At 38.2% G+C, this 27,518-nt stretch overlaps 1 protein-coding gene across 7 annotated transcripts in view; it reads right to left on the bottom strand.

Moving 5' to 3' along the window:
- Nucleotides 1–27,518, bottom strand: part of ADAM22 (ADAM metallopeptidase domain 22) — a 233,881-nt gene that overhangs the window by 194,284 nt on the left and 12,079 nt on the right. For all 7 annotated transcript variants that reach the window (XM_090287268.1, XM_090287267.1, XM_090287265.1 and 4 more), the window contains exon 3: nucleotides 4,979–5,055. In XM_090287268.1, the coding sequence (XP_090143394.1) occupies nucleotides 4,979–5,055 (77 nt within the window). The remainder of the gene's footprint in view (nucleotides 1–4,978; nucleotides 5,056–27,518) is intronic.

Below are 27,518 nucleotides of genomic sequence, written 5' to 3' on the forward strand. Positions count from 1 at the left end.
TTCCTCAAGAAGGATATAAGGGAAAACGGTAAAGCTTCCTTGTTAGGTTTTTTAGAAGTTATTATTCCAAAATACGTCAGTTAAATTTTTTGTTGATTGGAATCATATAATCTAGATATCCTAGCAAAAGGGAAGTTTGAGAGACTGCAAATTAGAGGAAGACAAAGGAAAATGAGACTGTCTTAGATGTGGGGTGACTGATATACAATGTCTGTCAAGTTAATATTATTGTGAACTACATACACTTATTTACAACAAAATATTTATGTTTTTATAAAATACTCAGATTAAAGAATATCTCTGGGTTTTGACAAAATAAAAAATAAACAAAACAATTCCGGTAAACCTCACCTGACAAATACAGTAAAGATTCTGCTATGAGATTAGGTTTAGGTTCAGTTAATATCTACTCCCTAACTCAATTCCACACACACACACACACACACACACTTACTTCCATGGGACAAGTTTGTGTCCAAGACCATAAACACTGAGATATGTTATGTGACCTTTTTTTGACTTTAAGATTGTTAAAGTATACTTTCATGTGCTCTTGAGGCTTGAATAGTGGCTTTTTTTCCCCAATGGGATTCTAGTGGATAAGAGGTGACCTTATGCTTAAAATGAGATGGGCAGTTAGTCTTATTCTATAGTGTCCTGTCATTTACCATTAGAATAATTTTGTCACTTGTCCAAAGAAGAGGAGAGACCGAGAGATCAAATCTGTATCCATTGTTTAGTGCCAAGCCCAGCCAAATCTAGGCTACATAAACCAGATGCCAACTCACAAATTAGTGAGCAACAGATAAATGTTTATTTTTGAGACTCGTAGAAATTTTTAGGTTGACAGATTTGCAGCATTATTTTGGCAATCAATGACAGCATTTGTCATATAATGATCTGTGTGCTTAGTTATTCATGTTTACTGTTATTTTTCTTAACAGAATATTAACTTGCAGAAGCCAATTAAAGTGACATTATGCATATCTGTGTCCCCCAATCTTGATTAATTCTTTAAGATTGTTATTTAAAACTAATATAAAATCAAGGAAAATAGCAACTGTTTTATTTACAAACATTGAAATAGCTATTTGAATGTATCTGGATTTTGAATATGGCAAGTAGTAGCAACTAATAGTTACCATTGTTTCAATATCATATGTTAACAATTCATGCTAAATATTTTTTAAATGGTACGTCTTATTCAAATAAGACACCCAGGGGATCTGTCCAGAATAACTTCTTCATATCTAGAAATAAGAATAGTCTTATTTTTTTCCCCTACTTGCAACTAATATGTTAGCCTATTTCATAAATGTTGACAGAAAACATAAGACCCCTGGCTCAGTGTCATATTGGCATTAGAATATAGACTGATGGAACAAAGTAGATACAGCTATAAAGTCATGACTATAAAATTTATTTTCAAGAAATGGGATGAATAATAAAGAATAGTTTTTAACAAATTGCACTAAAACTATATATATGTCTGTGTGTGTGTGTGTATATATATATAGATAGATAGATACATAGAGAGACAGAGAGAGACAGAGAGACAGAGAGAGACAGAGAGGCAGAGAATAAATTAACTTAGATTGATGTTGGTGGGAATGGGAAAGACCTCTAAATATTTTCAAGCAATGGGCTGAGTAATAAAGAAAGAATGATGGTTTTGTTTGTTTGTTCGGTTTTTAACAAACTGCACCAAAACAACTGAATAAATATATGGAGAAAACAAATGAACTTAGAGTGGTGTTGGTGGAAATGGTAAAGACCTCCAAATATCTTCTCTTTCATAAAAGCAATAATACTGAAAAACTGGTCAAAATCATTTTTTTAAGAAATTAAAAAATGAACCAGATGTTTGGAGTGTGTACTCAAGAAAAAGAGCTGAATACTGGTAAGAAAGAGGAGCTCTATGACATTGTAGTATTTTATATTTTCATCTCTGTCATTTCAGCTCCATGCTGGCATTGAAAACTGAGTCTCACATTTATAGCAGCTGTGAAACATGCAGGCTGGCAGTCATTGGAGGGAACACAAAGGGTTCAATGTTTCTGAAAAACCAAATCCCTACAGAACAATCATTATCTGACAAGCAGAAAGTGCAAACAAGATACAAAAGTGATGCTGGAAATCAAGACTTCTGATTTGAGGTATGTTTACACGCCTCTCGGTCTAGGTGTTTAATGATCTGAGTAGTGAGCTGGACTCGCTAGTGCCGACAGTCTCTGACTGCTCAGGCCTCAGGATCTTAAAGACATCCTGTGACTTAAAAGGAATCTTGCTGAGTACTCCATCTTCCCTGATGTTGATCAGGAAATCAAACAAAACTAAGCACAAATGGTGTTTAACCTTGATTGCTTTCTGTTAGTGTTTAAGGAACAGTGCATCCATTCCATAGCCTTAAAAGAATAAGTGATTGGATTTCAGTTTTCTGTTTTTGAATCTATAGATGATATCGTCGTCGTCGGCAGCCGTCCGTCTCGAGAGACGATGGTGTAGCTTCTCAAGAGTATCTGCACTGCCGAGAATGGCTGTGCAGTCCGACTCGGGAGTGACACAGTATCTGTCTCCTCCCGTGTTGAATCGACATCTTGCGATGACGTTGGAGTGTCCTCTCCAGTGAAGCTGAAGCTACAGAGCCTGGGCAGGGTGATATGGAGGGTCTGCTGTTGCCCATGCAGCAGACCCCCCCTCTCTTCGCAGCTGAAGGATCCAAGGGAAAGACGGAGTCAATACAGCTTGGCTTCAGGTGCACCGCAGGAGTTGCCGGTGTTGACTACAATGTCAAACCGCCTTAGGGACTCCGGCTCCGGATTTTCTGTCGGGGTTTACTCCCTTAGCCTTTCCCCTGAAGAGGTATGCCGCAAGGCAGCGGAGGTTTTTTGGAGTCAGAGTTTTCCTTCTCTGTATAGATGATATACAGACTTGTTTATCAGGAAGCTTTCTCTTCAGTTAATCCTTTAAGCTTCCTCTGTTGTAAGTTTCAAGTACATTGTAATCATTCCTGGAATGTGTCTGTGAGCTCATTCCTGGACCCACCCTATTGATTTGCATATCTTCAAAATCCAGTAAAAGGAAGGTGCTTGCACTGATCAATGCTGACCTGCGTGAGCGTGTGGCAGCCCTTTGTCTGTCCCATTCTGTCTGCTGGAATTACTTGTATGCCCTCGACCACAAAGTACTACAACACAAAAGCTAAGGCAGAGTTATCAACTGCCTGATAAGAGTACTGAAGACATGTACCAACATGTACATACAGCCCTAGACTAAAGGTTAGAAAACTACTAGTTCAAGGCATTTAAAGGGACCTCTGTCTAATTATTAGGTTACCAATATACTCATTGAACAGAGGCTTCTGTGGGCATACATGACAAAATATACAGACTTAACAAACTTAGTTCAACAAAGTCACTACAAACGGCAACAACAACAAAAATAAAAATATCAAAAATATCAATGACAACAAAACCCAGGGAGAAGAAATTTAATGTTCAAAGTTGCCACATTACGCTATTTTAAAACTCTAATCCTCAAGGAAATTTTATGAAATAGGCAAAGAAATAAGAAAGTATGGCATATACACATGAAAACAAGCAGTCAATAGAAATTATATATCTCTCCTAAACAATGAAATTTCACACTGTGCAATCCCATGAAGGAACTGAAAATTGTTTTCTACCCTTCATAATCTTGGCAAAATAGGCACTAGCTATGATTTTCATTTTTAACTACTCCATATTCTTTATCTGCCTTCTGTAGAAGTTACAACCCAAAGGCTGAACTCTTCTGTAATTTGGTTAGAAATAATCTTGTTTACTGAAGATTCAGAAGGAGTAACATGTAATGACACTTTTCTTTCCACTCCAATCTAAAAATATGTATTATTCTTCGACCCATTCTGTAATTGGACTTAAGCTACAGATAAACTTATTTGTCTCCACTTTAGAACATAACAAATAAACAAAAAACTCTACCTGTTCCACAGCCCTAAAATTGCTTCATAAGAAAAAAGCTTTTAAAGAGTATATTCAATTTTTCTTCTCCCTGCTCCTTAACCAACACAACCAAAATATAATATAAAAGTTAAAACCATGAAATAAAAACATCCTCAAAAAGTAAGAAAAAGAAAACCTTTGTATTTAAATCATTCTGGATCTCACAGCAAGAAGAAATTAGCTACCTGCTGCCTATGTTTAATATAGATGGAAAAAAAATAATAAAAGCACTCTGCGTATTTCTCAGACTGGGAATTTCCACTGATGCTATTGTTTTATCCTTTGCACTTCTTGTAATTTTAAATTTCCATTACAATAAGAAGAAAAATGCCCAAAGGAGGTGATACAGAGAGATTTGATCAGATCACTGGGGAGAAGTAGGGAGGGGCCATAGGACGAACTGCCGAGGCAATGGAAAGCAGTCTAGGATGGGATTGGCTGTTATTCCAAACCTGAAATTCTAGATAGACATATGACAATTTCCAAAATTATATGGTACTTACAAAATAATCCCAGTACCCTACATCTCATAGAAATGAAGTCCCAAATCAAAGCATTCAGTGGATTAAGAATAACACATCTGGCAGCCAGTACTCTGAATCATTGAGCAAAAGGGTAACCTTCTCTTTTCTGCTGTTTTTAAGAAAGATGTTTTAATATCAAAAGTATTATTTTCACAATTCATTGTCATTCATAGAAACTTAGGTCACATTCTTATGCAAAATATTAGAGTAAGTCTTACCCTTCATATTACATTCTTAAATATGTTACAGCTTTTCAATTTCAAATGGATATCCATTTCCTGTTATTTGCCAGACTTTGTAACTTAGAATAGATATAATAGTTTCAAATGTAGTAATTAACTGATATAGGAAGATGAAGTCAAATACAGTAAGAAAACAAAACTTTGTAGAAGGATAAGAAGGTGAACTCAACATGTATCGGACAAAAGTGAATGCAGCTCAACAAAGACTTACTGGTTTAGCACGACATCAAGAATAAATGACGTTCCAAAGGCATCAACCTGGAAGCTTGCCTGGTCAACATGAGTCATCTGCAATGTCAAAAAGATAAAAGGTATTTATTATTCAGCCATAGCAATCAGACAATAAGCACTTCTTATGTTCAATTAAAAAAAGATGTATAAAGCATTCACCAATCTGAAGTAAAGTACCAGCTAACCAAGGAGGGCACGTGCCCTACTGTTAGAAACAAGGACATAGTGACTCTCAAACCAGTGAAAAGTCATTAGTAACAAAGGGCAAATGTAATTAAAGGGTCTTAAGGGCAAATGTAATTAGAGGGTCTCTGAGAAGGGAGCTGACATCACTGGCATATCTACAAACCACAGAAGGGGCATTTAGATAACCGTGTTAGATTGTAACTCCGGAGTAACCAGTAATGGAGAAACGGGGAAGAAGGAGCGGGGAGGGGGAGCTAATTGCGTTAGGGCGGGGAAGCTAATCGCTCTCACTTTAGGGCAAAGAAGATAATCACTTTAGGGTGGCAATTTCAGGGTGGAAAAGATAATCACTTTAGGGTAGCAATTTCAGGGTGGGAAAGCTAAGACTATAAAACCAGTTTCCTTTGTCTACTTGGCGCGCACATTCTCCTGGCTGTGAGGGTGCGCCCGGCTCTGCAGACTCGTGAATAAAGGCCTCGTTTTACTGCTCAAGTCCTGTGTCCCAGTTTTTATTGTGAGCGTTTCTCACACTACCTTTCCAGTTTATCTTAAGTAGCTAAACATTTTATTTCCAAGAACTGAACTTCATTCATTTTATTCCATATTAAATGACTGGCTCCATTAAATTAAAAAAGAAAAAGAGAAAAATATGTTCAGTTCAAGGGTAAAATAATAAGGTGAATATGATCTAAAAAAATACACTTCATCCTGTCACAAATACATACTTCAAAAATATTTCAGCTCTAATTTACCAAACATAATTTCATAGAGGTCTCCATATCTTCCCAAGAGCAAAACTGAACCTCTGTCCATCTACTGCAAATATGACCTATCAATATTTTCTTGGGGGAAAAGTTGCTATTTTCCATGCCATTCTTCCAACTCCCAGAGAAAATCACAAGGGACTCTAAACTAAAAAATATATAGTGTTACCAATAACATAATATTCACATATTGAATAAGCACATGCATTAACTGAAAAACAGGAGGAAGCAAAACTATTAGTTCTGTTTGACTCCCTGTAAGAAACAAGGAAACAGTGACTAGAAAATCATTAGTAACAAAGGGCAAATGTAATTAGAGGGTCTCAAGGGCAAATGTAATTAGAGGATCTCTGAGAAAGAAGTTGACAGCATTAGCATATTTACAAATCACAAAAGGGGCATTTAGATAATCCTGTTAGATTGTAACACAGGAGTATCTAGCCTGGAGAAATCGGGAAGGAAAGGGAGAGGGAGGGGGGCTTTAGATGCGTTAGGGATAAAAGCAACCAGCTTCCTCTTTTTGTGCGCACATTCTCCTGGCTGTGAGGGTGTGCCCAGCTCTGCAGACTCGCCTCGCTTTGCTGCTCAAGTCCCGTGTCCTGGTTTTTATTGTGAGCATTTCTCACATCCCCAAAATACTAAAAATACTTGTATCTAAATAGTAGGACTATGCATTATTTGAATTTTTATTTATGTTTCTATAATATTCAAAATTCCTGAAATAAATATATACAATTCCTACAGAGAGAAAAAACAAACACTATTTTAGAGATAAAAACCATCTGAGCAACTGAATTTATGTAGCATGTGAAGTAGATGGTGTTGGTGCCCCAAGAACCAGAATATCTTAGGAAGAAACATCCCAGGATTCTGTGGGGGATAAAGAGCACCTGAACATCCCTGAGATTTTCACACAGTGAGTTTATGGTATAAGGTGAAAGGAGAATGCTTAATTAATAACAATAAAGCTTTCTGGAAAGAAAGAATAACTGTTCTGTTTTAAAGTATTTAAAAGCAGTGGGGGTGGGAAATGTAGCTCAAATGCAAACATATTCCAATCCTCATGAAACCCCAGGGTGAAGAACTACCTGGGTACCTCTCAGCCTCATTGTCTTCCTTAACCTAACTCTTCATTCTTCCCAATAACACCCAGCTATAGCCAAACCTTACTTCTTTTTTATTTTTATGATTGTTCTTGGGGCCACATCTTCCTTTTCATTTCTATATATGCCACAGATCATATCCTCCCTAATAATTCCAAAATTGACTCCTCACCAAAATCCCAGTGTAAGTCCCAGATTTTCTACTGTGTCAAATATGAACCTTCTCTCCCTGGATATCAAGATCTTGCGCAACCACCTCCCGCACTCCAGACATAATGGCACCCAAGTTCCCTAAAAACCCACCCACACTCCATTCACACTCCATTCTCTTTTCTGCTCTTTAATTCAACAAACTATGTATGTTCCAACTTTTTCTGTCGCTTTCACTCATCTCTTCTGCTGAGTGGTTTTCTGAATCAGGCCCTTAGGTAGTGATCTTCACCAATGCCATTCCCCAGAAATGGCCCTATCCATCCTTCAAGACTTAGATCAAGTTCCTCCTTGTGTTAGTCTGCCAAGGGCTACCATAACAGAGTACCACAGATTAGGTGGCTTACACAGTGGAAATTTACTTCCTCAGAGTTCTGGAGGTTGGAAGTTTAAGATCCAAGTGTTGGCAGATTTGATTTGTCCTAAAGCCTCTCTCCTTGGTTTGCAGACAGCTACCTTCCCACTGTGTCCTCACATGACCTTTTTTATCTGCATGTGAACCCCTGGCATATCTATCTCTCTCTACCTATGTCTCTATCTCTACCTCTAGCTCTACCATCTCTATCTCTATTTCTATCTATCTCTCTCTTTTTTCTATTTTTTTAATTGTTGTTCTATTACAATTGTCCCAATTTTCCCCCATTGCTCTCCCCTGCCCCACCCCACCTCCCCCACTCCCACTGTCAATCCCCACCCTGTTGTCCATGCCCATGGGTCATTTATACCTGTTCCTTGGCTAGACTCTTCCCCCTCTTATCCCCTTCGCCCTCCCCTCTGGTCCCTGTCAGTCTGTTCCTTGTTTCCATGCTTCTGGTTCTATTTTGCTTATTTGTTTTGTTCATTAGGTTCCTCTTATAGGTGAGATCACACTTATAAAGATATCAGTCATATTGAATTAGGGCCCACACTTACGACCTCGTTTATTCTTAATTACCTCTTTAAAGGCCCGGTCTCCAAATACAGTCACATTAGGGGTTAGGGCTTTGACATATAAATGTTGGAGACGGCACAGTTCAGCCAAAACATTCCTTTTCCACAAAATCATCCCAACCTCCTCCAGTCTCCTTCTCCACTCCTCCTTAATACCAAGTAGTTTAAAATCAGGACTTCAGTACTGACTAGCATCAGGTACTCAATAAGTATTTCCTAACTAATTCATTTGAGTGTTTCTTTTATCAATCAACTGGATACATAAATGAACAACAATTGAACAGCTATAAATAACCTGCTTATAATACGCAGTCCTTCCATCAGGGTTATTCCTTTTTTTAAGTATATTTTATTGATTATGTTGTTACAGTGGTTCCAATTTTTTTCCCCTTTGCTCCCCTCCACCCAATACCTCCCTTCCCTCCAACAGTCCCACCCCACTTAGTTCATGTCCATGGGTCATGTATGTAAGTTCTTTGGCTTCACCCTTTCCTATATTATTCTAAACTTCCCTGTCTATTTTGTACCAACCGATTATGCTTCTTAGTCCCTGAACCATTTCCCCATGTCTTCCCCCACCCCCTCCCAGCTGATAACCCTCCAAATGATCCCCATACCTATAATTCTGTTTCTATTCTGGTTTTCTTAGTAGGATTTTGTTTTTATTTTTTAGATTCAGTAGTTGATAGTTGTGAGTTTATTGTCATTTTAGTGTTCATAGTTTTGATCTTCTTTTTCATAAGTAAGTCCTTTTCACATTTCATATAATAATGGCTTGGTGGTGATGAACTCCTTTAGCTTTACCTTTTCTGGGAAGCACTTCATCTGTCCTTCCATTCCAAATGATAGTTTTGCTGGTTAGAGTAATCTTGGTTGTAGGTTGCTTTTCATCACATTGAATACTGCTTGCCAGCCCCTTTCTGCCTGCAGGGTGTCCTCTGAGAAATCAGCTGATAGCCCTATAGGCACCACCCTGTAGGCAACTCTCCACCTCTCTCTTACTGCTCCCAGGACTCTCTTTTTATCTTTCACCTTTGGCATCTCAGTCATGATGCATCCTGGTGTGATCCCCTCTGGGCCCAGCTCGCCCAGGAAACTCCATGCTTCCCAGACCTGTATGTCCATCTCCTTTGCAAAATTTGGGAAGTTTTCCTCATTTTTTTCAATTCTTGCTTCCTCATTCTGCACTGGTTGACTGTTTTTATCTTCCTTATGTTCGAAATCATTGATTTGAACCCTGGTTTCCTTCACCACTGGTTTTGTGTGGATTTTCCTTTGTTTCATTTAACATAGCCTTCACTTCTTCCCTTATACGTTTGCCGTACTCAAGCATATCTGTCAAGCCTGTGAGCATCTTTATCACCAGTGTTTTGAATTCTGCGTCTGTTAGGTTATCTGTCTCCTCAGCTGTTAGGTTGGCTATCTCCTTGTCACTTAGTTCTCCCGCTGGAACCTTGATCCGTTCCCCTTTTTAGGCCATACTTCTCTGTCTCCTCATTTTGACAGGCTCTTGTCCCAGGTAGAGCTGTCGCTCCTGTTACATTTTAAGGGGTGGAGCCTTAGGGATTCGTCAGTACAGGGCGACCTGTTTCACCACATTGTAGTGCTGCATGCGGGGGAACAGTGCTGCCTGCCCAGCACTTGGCCCTTTTCCAGGCACTTCTCCCACTTCCACACCGGACTGGCACCCCTCTAACTGCTGTCCTGGTTGTTGTTCCCAGAGTGGATGGGTCTGCGGACATTCTAGGACCATGAAGCCCTTTAAACAAGTGTACTCTGCAGAGACCAGCAGCTTCTTCCTCTGCCCCAACCCCCACTGGTCTGCACAGTCAGAAGTAATGAGGCTTGATTTTCCCCAGTGCTGGGACCATGAGCTGCGAGGTCCAGTGAGGAGCTGGGAACGCTCCCCAGGAGTCCCTTCTGACTTTTTAAAATGTGTGACTGGGCTTCCTGCCAGCCTGCCACTGCAGCCGCTACTCCCACCACCACACCGCGTTCTTTCTCCCCCAGCTCTACCCCTCCTACCTCTTTGGATGAGTATTTCTTCATTATATCTTTGTTTGTTGGACTTCCATGCCGTTTGATTTTCTGGAACTTCTCGTTTTTTCTAGTTTTGAGGTAGTTGTATTCCTTCTCAGTTGTGGAGGGAGATGCAGCGTGTCTGTCTATGCCTCCATCTTGGCCGGAAGTCTCTCCCAGGGTTATTCTTAATGTCATGTGAATGGAAAATGTCTTTCCTTTTGTCTGAGAACATTCTGAGTTTCCTAAAATGCTAACTATCATGTTTTAAGAACAGACTGAGGAAAGGTCTGCTTACCAGAATTGATGTCTCAGTTAAAATGAACCTCTTTCTCCTCCATTCCTTCTCTGCATTTATTGTGGTGAACAGGGCAGAGGCCACATCTTATTAATCATGATATCATGATTACAGCTAGATCAAGATAACATTACCATTCTTTCTTAGCAATATATTTACTGTTTGCATTCATTCTGTCTAATTCTTATAGTTTCTCTTTCCTGTAGCTTCATTTTATATCTGGTATTTTATTTTATTGATCTCACCCATGTCCCAAGGAGAAATCCATTACTAAAACTCAAAAAAAACCCTATTGACAGTATGTTTAACTGCTGTTTAGTATAAAGTGTTTGCATTATTGATAGTAATAGGAATGGGAGTGTATTAACATAGTTTTAATGTAAGTAAGGCATCCTTAAACTGCATACAGTTTGAGTCATTCAACAAACATCATCTGAGAGTCTACCAAGCTCTGGGGACTATTTGGATTTGGCAGAGAAGGTGGTGAGGAAGACTGACCATGTTTCGGCTCTAGTGAGGTTCATCATCTAGTGGACAGAGACAAAAAGTGACAATTAAATGATAGAAAATATTACTACATTTAAAAATTAATTTAAAAATAAATATACTATTCTCAGATTTAAAAAAAGAGAGTGAAGAGGTGACCAGGGTAGATGGGATTCTAGGTGCCCCCAAAGCTTCTCTGAGGAGATGACATGTCAGTGACAACCTAAATGACCAGGAGAGATCTGTGGCAGACAGAATAATGGTCACAGAGAGGCCCATACTCTAATCCCCAGAACCGAGAATCAATCACCTTATATGGCAAAAGGAACTTAGCAGATGTGATTAAACTAAGGACACTAAAATGGGGAGAGTATCCTGGATTATCCAGGTGGGACCAATCTAACCACAAAGGCCCTAATAACACCAGAGTCTTATAAAGGTCAGAGTCACAGAAGATGTGATGATGGAAATGGAGACCAGAAGGAGGTGGAGAAAGGGCTGCATGCCAAGGAATGCTGTAAGCCTCTAGAAACTGGAATAAACTAAAAACAATTCTCCCCTAGCACCTCCAGAAGGAGCACAGTTCTGTCAAGACTTTCATTCTAGCCTTTAAGACCCATTTTGGGTTTTTGATCTCCAGGACTTGATGTCTTATGACATTAAGTTTGTCGTAATGTCTTACAGTAGCAATGAAAAACTGATGCAGCATTTCTTGAAAATTTAAAACAGCATCTCCAATAAAGACTTGATTTCACCAGTGTTCACTTTCCTTCACGGCTTAATTATAATCAAGGTATTTGCAGACACCATAAAGGCACAAGGATTAAATAGGACTTTCCGGCCAAACCAAACTTGTGGTGAACACTAAAATAAATGTTAGCATGGTTTCCTCATTTTCCATGTGTTCTACCGTTCAGGAACCTATTGTACATTCCCCATATATCTAATTTAACAAGCATGCCAAACAAAAGAAAGGTGCTCACTACTTTAGGTTATCTGACAAAAGTAACAAATTAAGGAGAATTATAATAAATTCATGCAGTATTAACAATCCAGCTTATAATTCAATACTATTGAAGTGAACCAAGATGGCTCTCTGAAGGTTCACCTTAGACCTTGCCTTTTCATTTTGAAGGAAAAGAATATGAATGTTTGAGAAGACAGAACTAGTATAATATCAGGGTTTCCCTTGGGGCAGGAGTGGGCGTGGCGATGCCTAACATATATTGCCAATGAAAAAACTTATAATATTTATTAACTTTAACCTGAAGACTAAAAGCTAAATGGCTCTCACAGATATCTGAAAAATGTAATTTTGCAGAAATGTATTACACAGACATGATTTTAAAAACTATTAATCAAGCACTTTAGTTTCACATTATAATATTGAGGAACCCCTAGAGCTCATATAACACAACATCCTAACTTTACAAATGAGGAAACACAGGCCTGGCCGGTGTGGGCAAATGCCCCTCCGAGGTCATACTACTTGGAAGTAGCGCACGATTTGACCTCCTGGCCTGCCTTTTCCATCGCGCTTCAACCTTGCTTTCACTCTGCAGCTCAGAGGTGCTTGCAGGTTTTACTGGGTTCTGTTGTAGAGTCATGAAAAAACTAAACAATGAAAAACAATCTTTACCACTCTGTTTTCATCAGAAAAATCAATAATGTTACCATATCTGACACATGTTCTAAGGCCGATGTCATTACAACCTCAGAAATTAAGAATTAGGGTTTAAAATATATGTGGATATCTGTCTTTAAAGGAAAAAAAAATTGTATAAGTATAGTAGATTGAGGGAGAAAAATGAAAAAATATAAAATAACCAGATGGCAAGCAAACTAATAAGTCAATTACATAAGGATAATTTTAATTTCAAATTTCAAAAATGAATCATGGAATTTTAGGAACAGAAGACCCTGATACAATCTCCAGATTGAGGACTGTTTATTATTCATGGGCAATAGCTGAAATGTAAATGTGACGTTAATATTAATATAAACTCCTGCTCCTTATGTATTTTGTTTCTTGGCAGCCTTTTTCTCCTCATGCTCCCTAGAGCCAATGAACTGGCCCCAAAGAGCAAATACAAATTAATTTTTCAAGATTGCCTTATTCATAACCATTTTTTAAAGCAAAGTTGACACTAAACTTTTCATGGTAGAATCAGAACTTTGACACAAGGAAAAAGACAAGGTAGCTTGGTTTTTATTTAAGCCCAACTTGAATAATGAATCAAGTGGTATTGTGCAACATGATAACTGTGGAAGTAATGAATAGTATTAAAAAGAAGTCTTTAATGCAAGTAACAGAATCTTTCGCTATTCTGCATGCTACATACTTCTTTGCCATGAGATTAATCCAACTAAGTTTTTTTTTAAAAAATACAAGTGTAAGTCCTGGTGTCTAATATCTTGAGTTCAATAAAAAAGCAATATACCAATAACCACTCGTGTATATTAGCCCTGTTTTCCTACATCAGAAAAAGACCAATTGAAAAATCACCATAATCTCACTATAATTACTCCACTGACTTATGTTAACTTCTGACAAAAGAGCTCACAGAGACTGATACCACATATCTATTAACGTTAAGATTCCTCATTCTACAATTCATGTGGCCACATCAGCAAGAGAGTTTCCCCTGGGCTAGCTAGTTAAGATACGGAACTAACTTTATGAAGCAGAATTGTATTTCAATGGCCTTTGTTAACAGAGAAGTCTATCTAGTAGTTCTATCTAATATATAAATTAGCATGATGTATGTAAGAAAATTAGTGTTTCCTATTCTTATGTCTATATCTAACACGTTATGTTAAATACCTCTCCCTTTCCATCTGTTCAACTCAATCATGCCTATAGTTTTCATAAACTGCATCATATATTGCATTAATTTACACATTACTTTTACCCAAACTATTTATAAAATTCAACCTTCTACATTTAGTATCCTAAGAATTAAACTGTCTGGCAAAAGGACATTTTTAAACAAATTTAAATAAAACGAAAAAGCACAGTCTTTAAAGTCAGGCAGAACTGGGTTTGAATTCTGGGTCTTCCATTTACGAATAGAACAATTTAGGGCAAAAATGTCTCTAAACTGAAAGTCTTCAATTCTAAAAGAGCAAAAATAATACACAGTTTAGAGATTTATTATTGTAACTGAAGTATAAATTACAATCCATTAAACCTTTGTGGAGCACAGGCCATACATCAAAGGAAATACACCAGGCCCTGGGGATATAAAGAAGAGTTAAACATGGTCCCTACATCCAGGAAACCCACAGTCAAAAAGGGGATCTACTAAACAAATCACAGGATACTTAAAAGTCCAATAACTGCGTACAGGATACAACAGCAGCCTCTAACTGAAGGGTGACAGAGAGTTGAGGGGGTGTTGCTCAGATGATAATGCAGAAAAAAGCACCCAAGGCAAAAGGACCAACAAAGGCACATTCAGGGAACTAGAGGAAACACTATAATCCTGCGGCAGAAAACATGAGGCATCTACTAATGGAAAACAGATACCAAAGAAGTTCCAAATCAGTGGTCCTCTACCCTGGCTGCACATTAGACTTGCTTGGGAAACTTGTTTGGAAAAATCAGTGCTTGGGCCCCAAACTCCAAGATTTTGATTCATTTAGTCTGGGGTGAATACGGAGCATCAATATTTTTTAAAGAGCTATCCAAGTGATTCTGGGGGTGGCCAAGGGTTGAGAACCACTATTATAAACCAATGTAAGAAATGTACTCATTATCCTGAAAATAACTGGAAATGCATGTAAAGGCCTTTGATATAATAGATGTTCAGTAACCAAGAGCTCTCTTCCCTCACCTTCACAATTTATGATAAAATAAGTTTAACTCTGAAAACTGATACCTACTTACTAAATTCCTACGTATTTCTTGCAAGTAAAGTCTACGTACTCTTGACAATTTACAGTACTGCCTGAGTTTTGTTGCTGAGTTCAATGAAATGAATCAAAGATTTTTAAAAAATTATTTTTTAAATTTTTAAAAGGAGAAGAAAAAGAGAAAAAACCAAAAAGGAGGAAAAAGCAATTCCATCTGGTGGCTTCCCCAGATAAATTAACTGAGGGCCTACAGATTTCCAGAACCATTTCTACAAACACTTTAGTATACTGCTCACACACAGGAGACTCTCATCATGCTCTTTTTCTAAATAAGGAAATAAAAAGCAGTCAACAGCTTGAAATTCCCATGATATTTTTTAAAGAGCCACCTATGTGAGTCTCATCTGTAACAAATTACCATGGAATTCTCTTCTAGTTGAACTTGCTACGTTCTTGATGTTGACTTTATTTGATATAAAAAAAATGTTGCAATTGATATAGACATCATGTAAACATGTTCAACTGATGTGAACCCCAGTACCAAGATTATGTCATGTAGCTCTCGGTACCCAGGCACCCCTAGGTAAAGCCATATGTACCCCTAAAACTGGCTCTCCTTAGGAAAGATGAGCTCTCGAGAGGCATTCCCTGAATTTGCCCTGCTGAGTTTCCAGGGGTGACGGCACTGAAAGCCCTTCATTCTGTGATTCCCTGGCTGCTGAGGGTCACTCTTTCCAGTGGCCCCTGCTCCAAAAGCTGGAGGCAGAAAGACAGTGCCGACACTGACACCAGCTCCGATTCCCTCATCTCCATTCAGGAAGTCAGGCAGCCTCATTACCTATTTATGTTCCAGCTATCTTCTTATAAATCAGTCCCTCCATCATCATGGCCATTAACCTCCCATTACTAGGCCTTCCATTTAAGGCCTGAACAAGAAAATGCTTACTCACATAATCCTGAAAGTCGAAGCCTTTAAGATCTTTAGTAGCCTGAGAACAATACAATATGTAGTCATATTCAGCTATAATTCAATCTGAATGCAAGGAACTCCAATATTTGGATGCAATAAAATCAGCAGACACAATCCCTCAGTGAATCTGCTCTGGGAAAATGATACTCTTCTTTAATGCAAGAAAGGCTTAGGAGAAAGATGAGACCTTTTCCTGGCCCCACTTTTGACTTGTTATGTGATTTAGAGTGAAGTTACCAAAACTTACTATGTGCTTCATCTTGGTAGTCTCCACAGTAAACTGAAAATTGTATTAATTACAGAATGCTATGAGAAAAAAACACTTTAAAATTGTTTATGGTCAAAAGAGTATATAAAATCTTGTTGCAAAGAATAATGCAACTACTGCAAGCTAAATATAGCATAGGGGGAAAGAGCAGAGGAGGGAAAAGGAGTAAGCCATTCAGCTATTACATTCTCAAATGAATAACTAGTCATTTCAGTTCTAAATCAGATAATGTTAAAAGCAGGCCTGGAAATAAGGGTGGCCTCTGCCAGCTAGGTCACAATCTCTCCTGGAGGCAACATCAAAAGTAGGTTAAGTCCAAAGAATAAAAATAAGAACGGTGAGTTCTTCACATCAAGATTCGCTTCACCCAGTTCTGTTATATCAATAGATTTTTGTTTGTTTGCTTCATTTCATCTTCCTTATATAAATGTTAGAGGCATCTGACAGTTAAGGCTCACTGCCACTAAAGGGCCAGCTCCAAGTTTTTGAAAAAAGAAAAGAAAAAAAAATCAGAAATATCACTGAGTAAAATCCCACAATGAACAATTGGCACATAAGAATTCCACAGAGCTGTCTTTGGGAAATGAATTTACATAGGGTAAAAAGGTTTTATCTCTCCTAGAACTAAAGACTAAAACTACATAATTCTAGATTTTCTGCTCACACATATACAGTACATATACATTCACAAATATATATATATATATATATATATATATATATATATATATATATATATATATACTATTCCAACTGTCCAAAAGTTTTCCAAGAACATAGTCAAGGAAAAATCTTAGTAAAATATTGCAAGAGCAAAGCTCCTCCTTAAAAGAAGGGAAAAAAAGACAGTAAGTCTTTTTTGAGCATCTCAAGGATGCTCAAAAGATGTTTTTTCATCTCTAACTTGACAGTCACCTCCCAAAGACAATATTTATTGGGACAGAAAATGAGAGAATTCTAGAGATACGAACCCTTGCAAAAATATTTCTTTGTTGTTATTATTTCCCAAGTAGCTAAAATAAAAATTGGTAGGAAGAACAGACTAGTTATCTTAATTAGCACAATTATGAAGGGAAGGAAGGAACAGAAATGTGTGTCGGAGAGAGATAGAACAGACTGCCAGCCATCTCTGAGGAAACCATGTTTTATAACCTGGAATCTTTCAATACATCTATAGGTTAGAATAAAGCAAGAATCTGCTACAGAGATTCAATATGACAAGAATCTGCCCTGGCACAATGGCTTAGTTGGTTGGAGCATCATGCCATGCACTAGGGAGTGTTGGATCCAATTCCCTGTTGGGGCATATACATAAGGCTGTGGATTTGATCCTCAGCTGGGGTGTATATGGGAGGCAATTTATTGATCTTTCTCTCTCCTCTCTCTCTCCCCCTTTCTTTCTCTCTAAAATCATCCTAAGGTGAGGATTAAAAATATACATATGATATGAATCTGCCTCCCAAATTCTTAAACTGATAGACCCCTACAAACTACCAGCTGGTGTCTCCAGCCTTCTTTGAAGGATAACTCCTTACCATTACATTACAGGAAAATTGAAAGAATTCATTCATGATGCATGTTTGTGAAAAAACACAAATATCCAATAAGAAAATTTTGTTACATGTGCTGCAATACATATATCTGGTGTCTTTCTGGGTTACTGACTTCAAAAATGTCTGGATCTAAAGAAATTAAATGAGTACAATGTTCAAACAGGTTACTAGGAAAAATCTAAGAAATAGCAAAGTAATAAAAATATTCTGTTGGATAAAAGTGTAACAGCAAAATCAGCTCAGACTGGTCTTATCCTATTTATAACCAGAAATTGAGCTGTTTTTCAAAGACAAAAGAACAAAACCACAGGTCAAGTGGTCTCAGCATATGCAGAGGAGAAAATTTTGACACCAAATAATACCCAGGTTCAAAGTACCACACACCTCCCCACCCCCTTACAGAATCAAAGAGCTGAGACTTGACCAGACTCAATCATCGCCAGAATCCTTTCAGAAATGAAGGGTCCATTGTCCAGGAAGATCTGGTGCTGAAGCCTTATACCACATCTCACCACAAACGGTGAAAATCCAAAGCCCTCCAATTGAAACCTGCCCTGCCAGCACTTCCACATACCAGCCCATCCTTCCCTCACCCCTGAAATTCCACCCTAAGCCCTTGACTAGGGAGACAGAGCTGAGCCTTACCCCTTTCTCCTTGTGGTCAACCTCACAACAAACTCTTTTCTCAAAAGCCAATATAATAGTATTGGCTTCTATGTGCATCGGGCAGTGAGCAAGAATAGTGAAAGGAACCCTAGGAATTACTTATATTTATACCTCTATTATTTATTGGCACCAGTCACCATTAGCTCCTGCAATAAATAGACCAAACTTGTCACTTAATCCTTACCACTAAACACTCTCCCTATTAAAGGGAAATGCCTTTTAAAAATACATTGACCGCAAATAATCGCTGAAATCAGGAACTTCTAAGAGATACTATTATTAGGAGAGACAGAAAAACTCAGCAAATCAAGTCATATTATCCATTGTACATCCAATAATGCTTGCACATAAAGGTGTGTGCGCACAAGTGTGTATACATTATGGCCGGGAGAGCTTGTAACCAACTGTAACTTGGAAAGTAATTGCTCTATAAACAAGCTAATGCTCCAATGCTCATGATTCCAAATCTGAAGAGCCTGAGGAGGAGGAATAACTGCAGCCTGAAAAAAGGGAGACAGGACACAGATCATCACTCAAGTGTCTAGACCTGGGATAAGCTAACAGGGTCTAGTGAGGTAAAGTATGAATCAAATATAGACTGTCCCTTAGCTGTGAAATATGTCTTCACCTAAGAAAAACCCCTTACTTTAGAGATTTCTATTATTTTATGACTGTCTGAATATAAAAAGAAAATAAAATATTTAGCCTTACTACTCTTTTCTTCACTGACATGAACTCAGCTCTTGATAGAAAGCATTTCACGTAAAAGTTTGATGTAAAGGACAAGCAGGTGAAATCACAAGGAGCTATGGCCTCCTTAGGGAAGGGTGGTGGCACTTGGGAGCCACCAGCCACATTAGAGCCATTCATTCCTCCCTCTGCTTAAACTCAGCTTTAACAGAAGAGCACACGCGCACGTAGGAGCACCAAACTGTTTTCAGTGTTCCATACATGACCCCAGTGTGCTGTTCATGTGTTTTGATATAAAGCGACCGAATAAACCAAACTCTCTAGGTGTTGCCTCCACTGGGGGCAAATTAGAACATTTTAATGAGGCCTCCCTGCATTGCACATGCTGGGTTAAAGAAAGGATTCCTAAAAGACATCCTGATTCTCTTTTCTAAAGGAAAAAGGCTTCGCACAGTCCATTTTATGATAGAGTTTTACTTCTTGTTGCTCTAAAGCAAATGAATACTTTGAAGTAACAAAGAGTTCGGTTTTCAATTAAATGATACCCTGGGATAATTTATTCACTTCTGAGAGGTGTGTAGGTAGTTGCTCTGAACTACCCCCATGAGTTTCTGGGAAGCTGCCTCCTGGCAAGGACTCCTGACTAAAACACACCTGGGATCAGCACCCTCAGCAAACTGCCACCAAGCCACCCTTTGTCCTTCTCTGGCCTTCCTTGCATGCTCTGCCATCTCCACTACACTACCACGCCCTGAACCCTACCACGTACACAGGACTCCGTGAGAACCGCCGCCAACTCTGAGACTCAGCATTACCCACACATATTTATCATCTGGAAAGAGGTGTTCCCAACATACAAGGCAGTAATATAATACAGTATTAAACTCTTTTGTCCTGAAGAGTTTTCCCTCGGTTTTAAAACAAACCTGCAGAGGGTTGTGGCTAAGACTCCAGATTGCCAAGCCAAATTTCCTATTTCATATTCTTCTGCCAGCCCTTCCCCAACCGAATGATCTTGGACAAGTTTAGCCATGTAGTAAATGGAACACTAGTACCAACTTCTGAAGATTCCTGGGAAGACTGAATAACATGTACAGTATGCTACTTAATATTGTACTACCTGAGCAGCAAAAGCCTAGGTGTGTGGGAATAGAATTCTGTGTTACATCCGGGGGTCAGAATTGTTCTTCCTTGCCCCTTTTACCTCCAGATGACAATCCTCCTTTTGCCCTCCCTCTCCGAGGTCCATGCTTTACAAAGACACCATCCTCCACTCTCCACAGCACCAAGTGCCTCCGTTTTCCCAACGCTTAGTGCCTTGCTTGGCACGAAGTATGTGTTCACTTACAAATGTAAAACAAATGTGACAACTGTTATCTCACAATAATAAGAACAAAAGTTGTTTTGCAAATTGTAATTATCCAAAAACTTCTCAGGGATATAACCATAATAAAGGTTGCTTTCTTTGTTAGTTCTCATAGAGTATAATTGTTATCAGCATACGCATCTCACAGACTCTCCTTAAAAACTGCTAACCTGTATTCCTGTGCTTACTGTATTCAATCAACATTTGTCAGTGAGTTTGTCAGTCATTTGGCTACATGACTGGAGATATGCAATTTCTGTAGGTCAGAGGGAGCTTTGAGCTTTAGGGAACCTCAATGAGTTACGTGATTCATTTCCCACCTGTGAGGAAACAAACAGCTAGTCAAAGCCATTTTGAAAAAGTGAGTGTTGAGCCTATTTTATAAGCTCTTGAGACAGTTCAACCTCTATTTGAAGTCTGTCCTTATGCTGAATCATCTTATCTTCCCTCTTAAGGAGCTAACTAAACTTTTTTAACACAAGTTAGGCCTATTTCCTCCATTTGTGATACAGGATTTGTTCAAAGATGATTTGGACGTATGTCTCTCATCACTTAGGCACAGCAGAAATGATTTGCTACTTTGTAAGCTTTATGCCCGACTAGGTCGGTCGGCAGCCGTCCGTCTCGAGAGACGATGGTGTAGCTTCTTAAGAGTCTATCTGCACCGCCGAGAATGGTTGTGCAGTCCGACTCGGGAGTGACACGGTATCTGTCTCCTCCCGTGTTGAATCGACATCTTACGATGACGCTGGAGTGTCCTCTCCAGTGAAGCTGAAGCTACAGAGCCTGGGCAGGGTGATATGGAGGGTCTGCTGTTGCCCATGCAGCAGACCCCCCCTCTCTTCGCAGCTGAGGGATCCAAGGGAAAGACGGAGTCAATACAGCTTGGCTTCAGGTGCGCCGCAGGAGTTGCCGGTGTTGACTACAACGTCAAACCGTCTTAGGGACTCCGGCTCCGGATTTTCTGTCGGGGTTTACTCCCTTAGCCTTTCCCCTGAAGAGGTATGCCGCAAGGCAGCGGAGGTTTTTTTGGAATCAGAGTTTTCCTTCTCTGATGTGCCCTGACTGGAAGATCGAACCAGCGACACTTAGCTTGCAGGCCGACGCTCAATCCACTGAGCCAAACCAGCCAGGGCTAAATGCCCGACTAGCACTAAAATTATCTACCAACCATATAGGATAAAACATCTTGCAAATAGAGTGATCCATAGCCATGTGTGAAGTACATTTAAGTGCAGGAAAGTAATTCTGTCTTGCAAATAAGAATCCAAATGTATTTCCCTGGCTGCCATGGCTCAATGGATTGAGCACTGGCCTGTGAACTGAAAAGTCACTGGTTCCATTCCCAGTCAGGGCACATGCCTGGGTTGCAGGCCAGGTCCCTAGTTGGGGGCGGGCAAAAGGCAACAGATCGATGTATCTCGGACATTGATGTTTCTCTCCTTCTCTTTCTCCTTCTCTCTAAAAGTAAATAAATAAAATCTTTTAAAAAATGCATTATATTGTGGGGAGTTGCAGAAAATGGATTACATTCCGCCAACACAGTGAAAATTTGTATGGTCTTCTTTAACGAGATAATACAATCCTTGAACACAGAACAAAACTGAAAATTCCAGAGGTATGAATAATTCCAAATATTTTCGCCATTACAGTTTTCAGGGAGACCTTCTGTCACCCATCTTCTTCGGAGTAGTAGCCTTGTTACTCACACTTGATAAACAAGCTAGCCTCGGGGTCACTGTACTGGCTGTTCTCGCATTCTGGAATGCTATTCCTCCGATATCTGCCTGGTTCACTCCCCACTTCTTTCAAGCCTTTTCCAGTGTCTCCTTATCTGTGAGGCCTCATGAACCACCCTATTAAATACAATCCATGCTCCCCACATCCCCTTTGTAATCCCAGTGACCATTACCACACTATATCTTTTTCCTTTCTTTCCACAGTATTTACTATCCTCTAATATGCTATCTAATTTATTGTGTGTTATGTTTTTGTCTATCTATTAGAAAATAAGCCCCATGAAGAAGAAATTTGGGGTTTTTTAGCCACTCATATATCTCAATGGCCCAGGAGAGTGCCTGACACATAACAGTAGGCCCTCCATAAATATTTTTAGAGTGAATTTTTAAATGTCAGTTCACAAATCAAATCACAGGAAATAATTCCATCACACACACAATGTTAGTGTCACCTAAAACAGTTATTGAGCCTTCATCTGAAAAATAAAAGAAGCAATGGAAAAATTTTAATTGCAAAAGGCAAGTTTAAACTTCATAAGAAAAGGGTACAAGAATCAAAGGCTATTAAAAATTTGCAATCTTCTCTGTTCCCCCATTATTCAAAGATAGGATGACAAAAAGAGAAATCAAGAACCTCTAGTTCTAGTGAAAACACGCTGCAGAGTACAAGAGCTATAAAAAGGCATGATTAATTGCTCAAAAATAACTAAAATACCCAACTGTACCAGGGCCAGAAGGTGCAGAGACAAGTAGAGCTGCCTCTGTCGCCAAGTGAAATGCGAGGGCCCACTGACCCAGTGGCCCTATGGAGTGGGATGTTGTGCAGGGACTCCACACAAACACACCACTAACACCCCAGCAACAATAATATCTGTACTTGGAGCTCCTCTCTTCCTCAACACTTTCTCCAGTGAGCATATGATACTAAAATCAAAGCATACGGACATCTTCTAAGCTAATTATTTCTTGAGAAAGAGAAATAACACAAACAATTAACTTTGGAATAACAGATTTTGGAAAGACTGTTGAAAACTGTTGGAGATTCAGAAACACATGGTTGATTGATTAAGTGTTGAAGTATTTATTAAATATGGGAATCCACTGCAAGAAAACGAAAGATCTTCCATTGAGCTGCAGGCTACATCTGAATGCTGGGCCCAGAGTTGTCTCAGCAAGAAACTGAACAGATGAACTTATAATCACAACTAGTTTACAATGGGAACAAAAACAGCAGAATAATAAAAAGTGAAGAGCAAAACAGAAGGAAAAACACAGAGAATCAAGAATGACTGAACGTTTTATTAAAAGCTAGGTTAAAAACCATTGAATAGTGCACTTCAAAAGTGGGATTTTTTTGGTACATAAATCATATCTCAATAAAGCTGTTACTTTAAAAACTATTTAAAACCAATGTTGTTGTAATAAATTTATTTCAAATGCAAGGTGGTCTTAGTTGTCCCCGAGGAAGAACAGACTTAGTTGTAATAACTGCTACCATCTATAAAACCTGGGAAGCCTTTTTTTCCTCAAATGTCTGTTCCTTTAGAGTTTTACATTTTGAAGTTCTTCAGATAAAACATGTTTTTGAAAAAGAAGCTAAAACATGATATTAAAATAGAGCAGCTTATCCTCTAATCCAGTTAAAAATATAGATTCTAAACTCAGCCTAGTTTGGGAACAGTGAGTTCAACCTTCTACCTAGCTGCCTCTAAACCCTTTGGTGCCTGCTCTTTCCTTTCCTTGCTTCCCTGCTGGGGACAGCCCTCTGCAGAACAGACTAGTGAGGTTTTAGCTCCTGCAGAGATGTTTTCTATCCCAAAGAAAAGGAGCTGCAGGTTATTCATTCCATAAAAAAAAATCCCACCTGATACCTGAACTACTATTATGGGGGGCAGGGAGGAGGGGCGCAAGAATAACCTGGCTCGCTAAATTTCTACAAAGAATACAGTGAGAACAAAGTTGGAACTCAGAATTAGCACCAGGGTCCAAATTGTCCTACTTCCTGAAACATTTGTTGTGGATCAAAGCTCTTGTAAAATCAGAGAAATCCAGTGATTTGTATACATAAAAATATTATACATCAGTTTTATACCAAGAAATGATAATTATGGAAGCTAAAAAAGACAACTAACATTTATTGTTTGGCATATATAACTATATGCCAAATGCTCAGCTATAAGTTTTATGTGTATTATCTCCTTCAATCCTCACAATAATGTCTAAATTAGCTGTTATTCTTACTGCTATTTTATTGGTGTAAAAACTGAGCATTAGAGAAGTTAAGTGTGTGCCAAGTTCACACTATTAGGGGTAAAGGTGGACTTCAATCTATGAAGTCTAATTCCAGGTCTTCTAACCCTTAATCACTATCCTATAACACTTTAAAAAAAGAAAAATACTATACCAGGGATTTGTTTTACTAAAAATCAAGACTTATGAATATTATAAAACTATAGTAGATTCTTCAGTAGTAAAGCAATACACAAACACACAAAGTATCATGAAGGAAAGGATTGATATGAATAATATCAAAAAACATTTTTTAATCTTTCACAACAAACAATACCAGGAGAATGAATAGATAAGCAACAAAAAAAATTTTAAGTATGTAACAGAGATAACTAATAATAGAAAAGAATGCATAATATTTAAAACACCTATAAATCAATAAGGAAAAGACAAATATCCCACTAGAAAAATGGAAAAAGTACGTACATGATTAGGTCATTTAAAGAGAAATATATTTAACAAAGGTGCTCTATCTCATTAGTCATCAGAGAAATGGAAAGTAAAATAATTAAACACCATTTCACCCATAATATTGTTTGATTGAAAAGTCTTATGATCCTAAATGATGATGAAGATGGGGATACACAGAAATTCTCATGCACTACCAGTGGAATGTTAATTGGTATTTCACTCATCAATATATGCCCCACAGAAATACACACACATGTATATATCAATGGCATGCACTGCTTATATAACAGCAAAAAATTGGAAAATAATCTATAAATGCCATTAAAGGGAAGATAAGTGGTAGGTTTATTAAATGGAAAGCCAGATAGCAATAAAAAAGGATGAATTCAATTACTTTACCTGTATCAACGTAAGAGATTGAAAATCAAATTTTAGAAGTGGCAAAAGGATCTATATGATACCAAATATGTATACTTTAAAAAAAAAAACATTTAAGTTGTTTATGACAATATTTATGTAGTAAAAGTATGAAGACAAAGCCAGGAAAGGTGACGCCAATTGCAAGGTAATTTCCTCTAGGGAGGAAGGAGAAATGAAAGGAAGGAGAGCATCAACTAAATCTATAATGTTACATCTTAATAAAAAAAAAGAACTACCAAATTTTGTTGACTCCAGATGATGAGTACAAGTGTCTGTCACATTATTCTCTCTACTTTTGTGTATGTTTAAACCATTTCAAAACATAAACTTTCTACAATTATAAAAACAAAAGCTGTCCTAAAGAAATTCTCACAAGCACCTTCACATGGTCGCTTTCACTGATGCCACATAACAGCTACAGGATGCGTAATACAACTGTAGATACATCTCTAGTACTGTTGCCAGGAAAAGCATAGGAAACAAAAATTAATGGCTGGAAAGTTCCAGCAGGCACATGTTGACTCAATCTTCTAAAACCTTTTCCCAGAGCTGCCCAAAGGATGCACTGCCTTCTAAATATTAGGCTCACCTGTCAGGAATTCTGTAGGACAGTTTTTAAAACCATAGGTCAGATTGTGACCCATTATATAAGCCTTGGAAATCACTTTAGTATACCATGGCCAGGATTTTTTTAGAACAGGACAAAGCACAGAGTAGAGTAAAAAGTATACTGCTGCATGTATTAAAAATAAAAGTATTGTTTCACGATGACCTGCTTTGATCTTCGGTGTGCGCATGTTTTCATATGTTTACACAAAAACTTATACAGAAATATTTATAAGAACATTATGTACAATTTCCCAAAAGTAAAAAAGTAAAACAAATATCCATCAAAAGTGAATGAATAATGGAATATCATTCAGGAAACACAGAGAGTCCCAAACAAGTTGGACCCAAAGAGGACCACACCAAAGCACATCATAATTAAAATGCCAAAGGTTAAAGATAAAGAGACAATCTTAAAAGTAGCAAGAGAAAAGAAGTTAGTTACCTACAGGGGAATTCCCATAAGACTGTCAGCTGATTTCTCAAAAGAAACTTTGCAGGCTAGAAGGAACTGGCAAGAAATATTCAAAGTCATGGAAAGCAGGGACCTACAGCAAAGATTGCTCTACCCAGCAAAGCTATCATTTAGAATCGAAGAGCAGATAAAGAGCTTCCCAGACAAGAAAAAACAAAAGGAGCTCATCATCACCAAACAATTATTCTAGGAAATATTAAAGGGACTTATTTAAGAAAATGAAGATAAAAACTAGGAACAATAAAATGTAAAAATATGCATATCTATCAACAATTGAATTTAAAAAACAAACTAAGCAAACAAGAACAGACAGAATCATGGATAGAGAGAGCATTTTGATGGTTGCCAGATAGGAGTGAGGTGTAGGGGAATGAGTGAAGAGGTGAGGGAATTAAGAAGTACAAATAGGTAGCTACAGAATAGCCCTGGGGATGTAAAGTACAGCATAGGATATGGCGTAGCCAAAGAACTTAGAAGCATGACCCATGGACATGAACAATGGTGGGGGGATTGCCTGAGGGGGTGGGGGTGCTGAGTGGAGGAGGGCAAATGGCAAAATCTGGACAAGTGTAATAACATAAGCAATAAAACATAATTTTTTAAAAAGTGAATAATGGAATATCATTCAGCAATAAAAAGGCATGAAGTAATAACACAACAACATGAGTGAACCATGAAAAATTATGCTAAATGAAAAAAACCAGTCACAAAAAGAGCACATAGTGTAAGATTCCATGTATATGAAGTGTCTAGAATAGGCAAATCTATAGTGACAGGAAGTAGATTAGTGGTTGCTTAGGGTTTGGTCTGGAAGTAGGCAGTATGGGAGACAGTTTGGGGAATGTGTATGAGGTTTGTTTTGAGGTGATGGAAATGCTTTAAAATTGGCTGTGGTGGTGGTGGTTGCACAACTGTTTGAATATACTAATAAACTTTGAATTGTATGCTGTTGTTAAATAGGTAAATTCTATGATACAAAAATTATATTTCAGTAAAGTTCTTACAAAATATATATATATATAATTAAAGTATGAATTATTTTGTTCCTGAGATTATACCAGGTCAGCTGGAGGCATTTCTGGGAGCCAGTTACTTGAGTTTAACATTTCAGTGGAACCTCTTCCCCGCCACAAGCCTTTATTTTCTTTTCTAACCTTAAAGCTACATTCAGATCCTTTATTCACACTAAGATACATATATGCTGAAAACAGCTCAG

Source organism: Furipterus horrens, unplaced genomic scaffold (genome assembly GCF_987537825.1).
Source record: "Furipterus horrens unplaced genomic scaffold, mFurHor1.1.pri manual_scaffold_9, whole genome shotgun sequence".
NCBI classification, from domain to species: Eukaryota; Metazoa; Chordata; class Mammalia; order Chiroptera; family Furipteridae; genus Furipterus; species Furipterus horrens.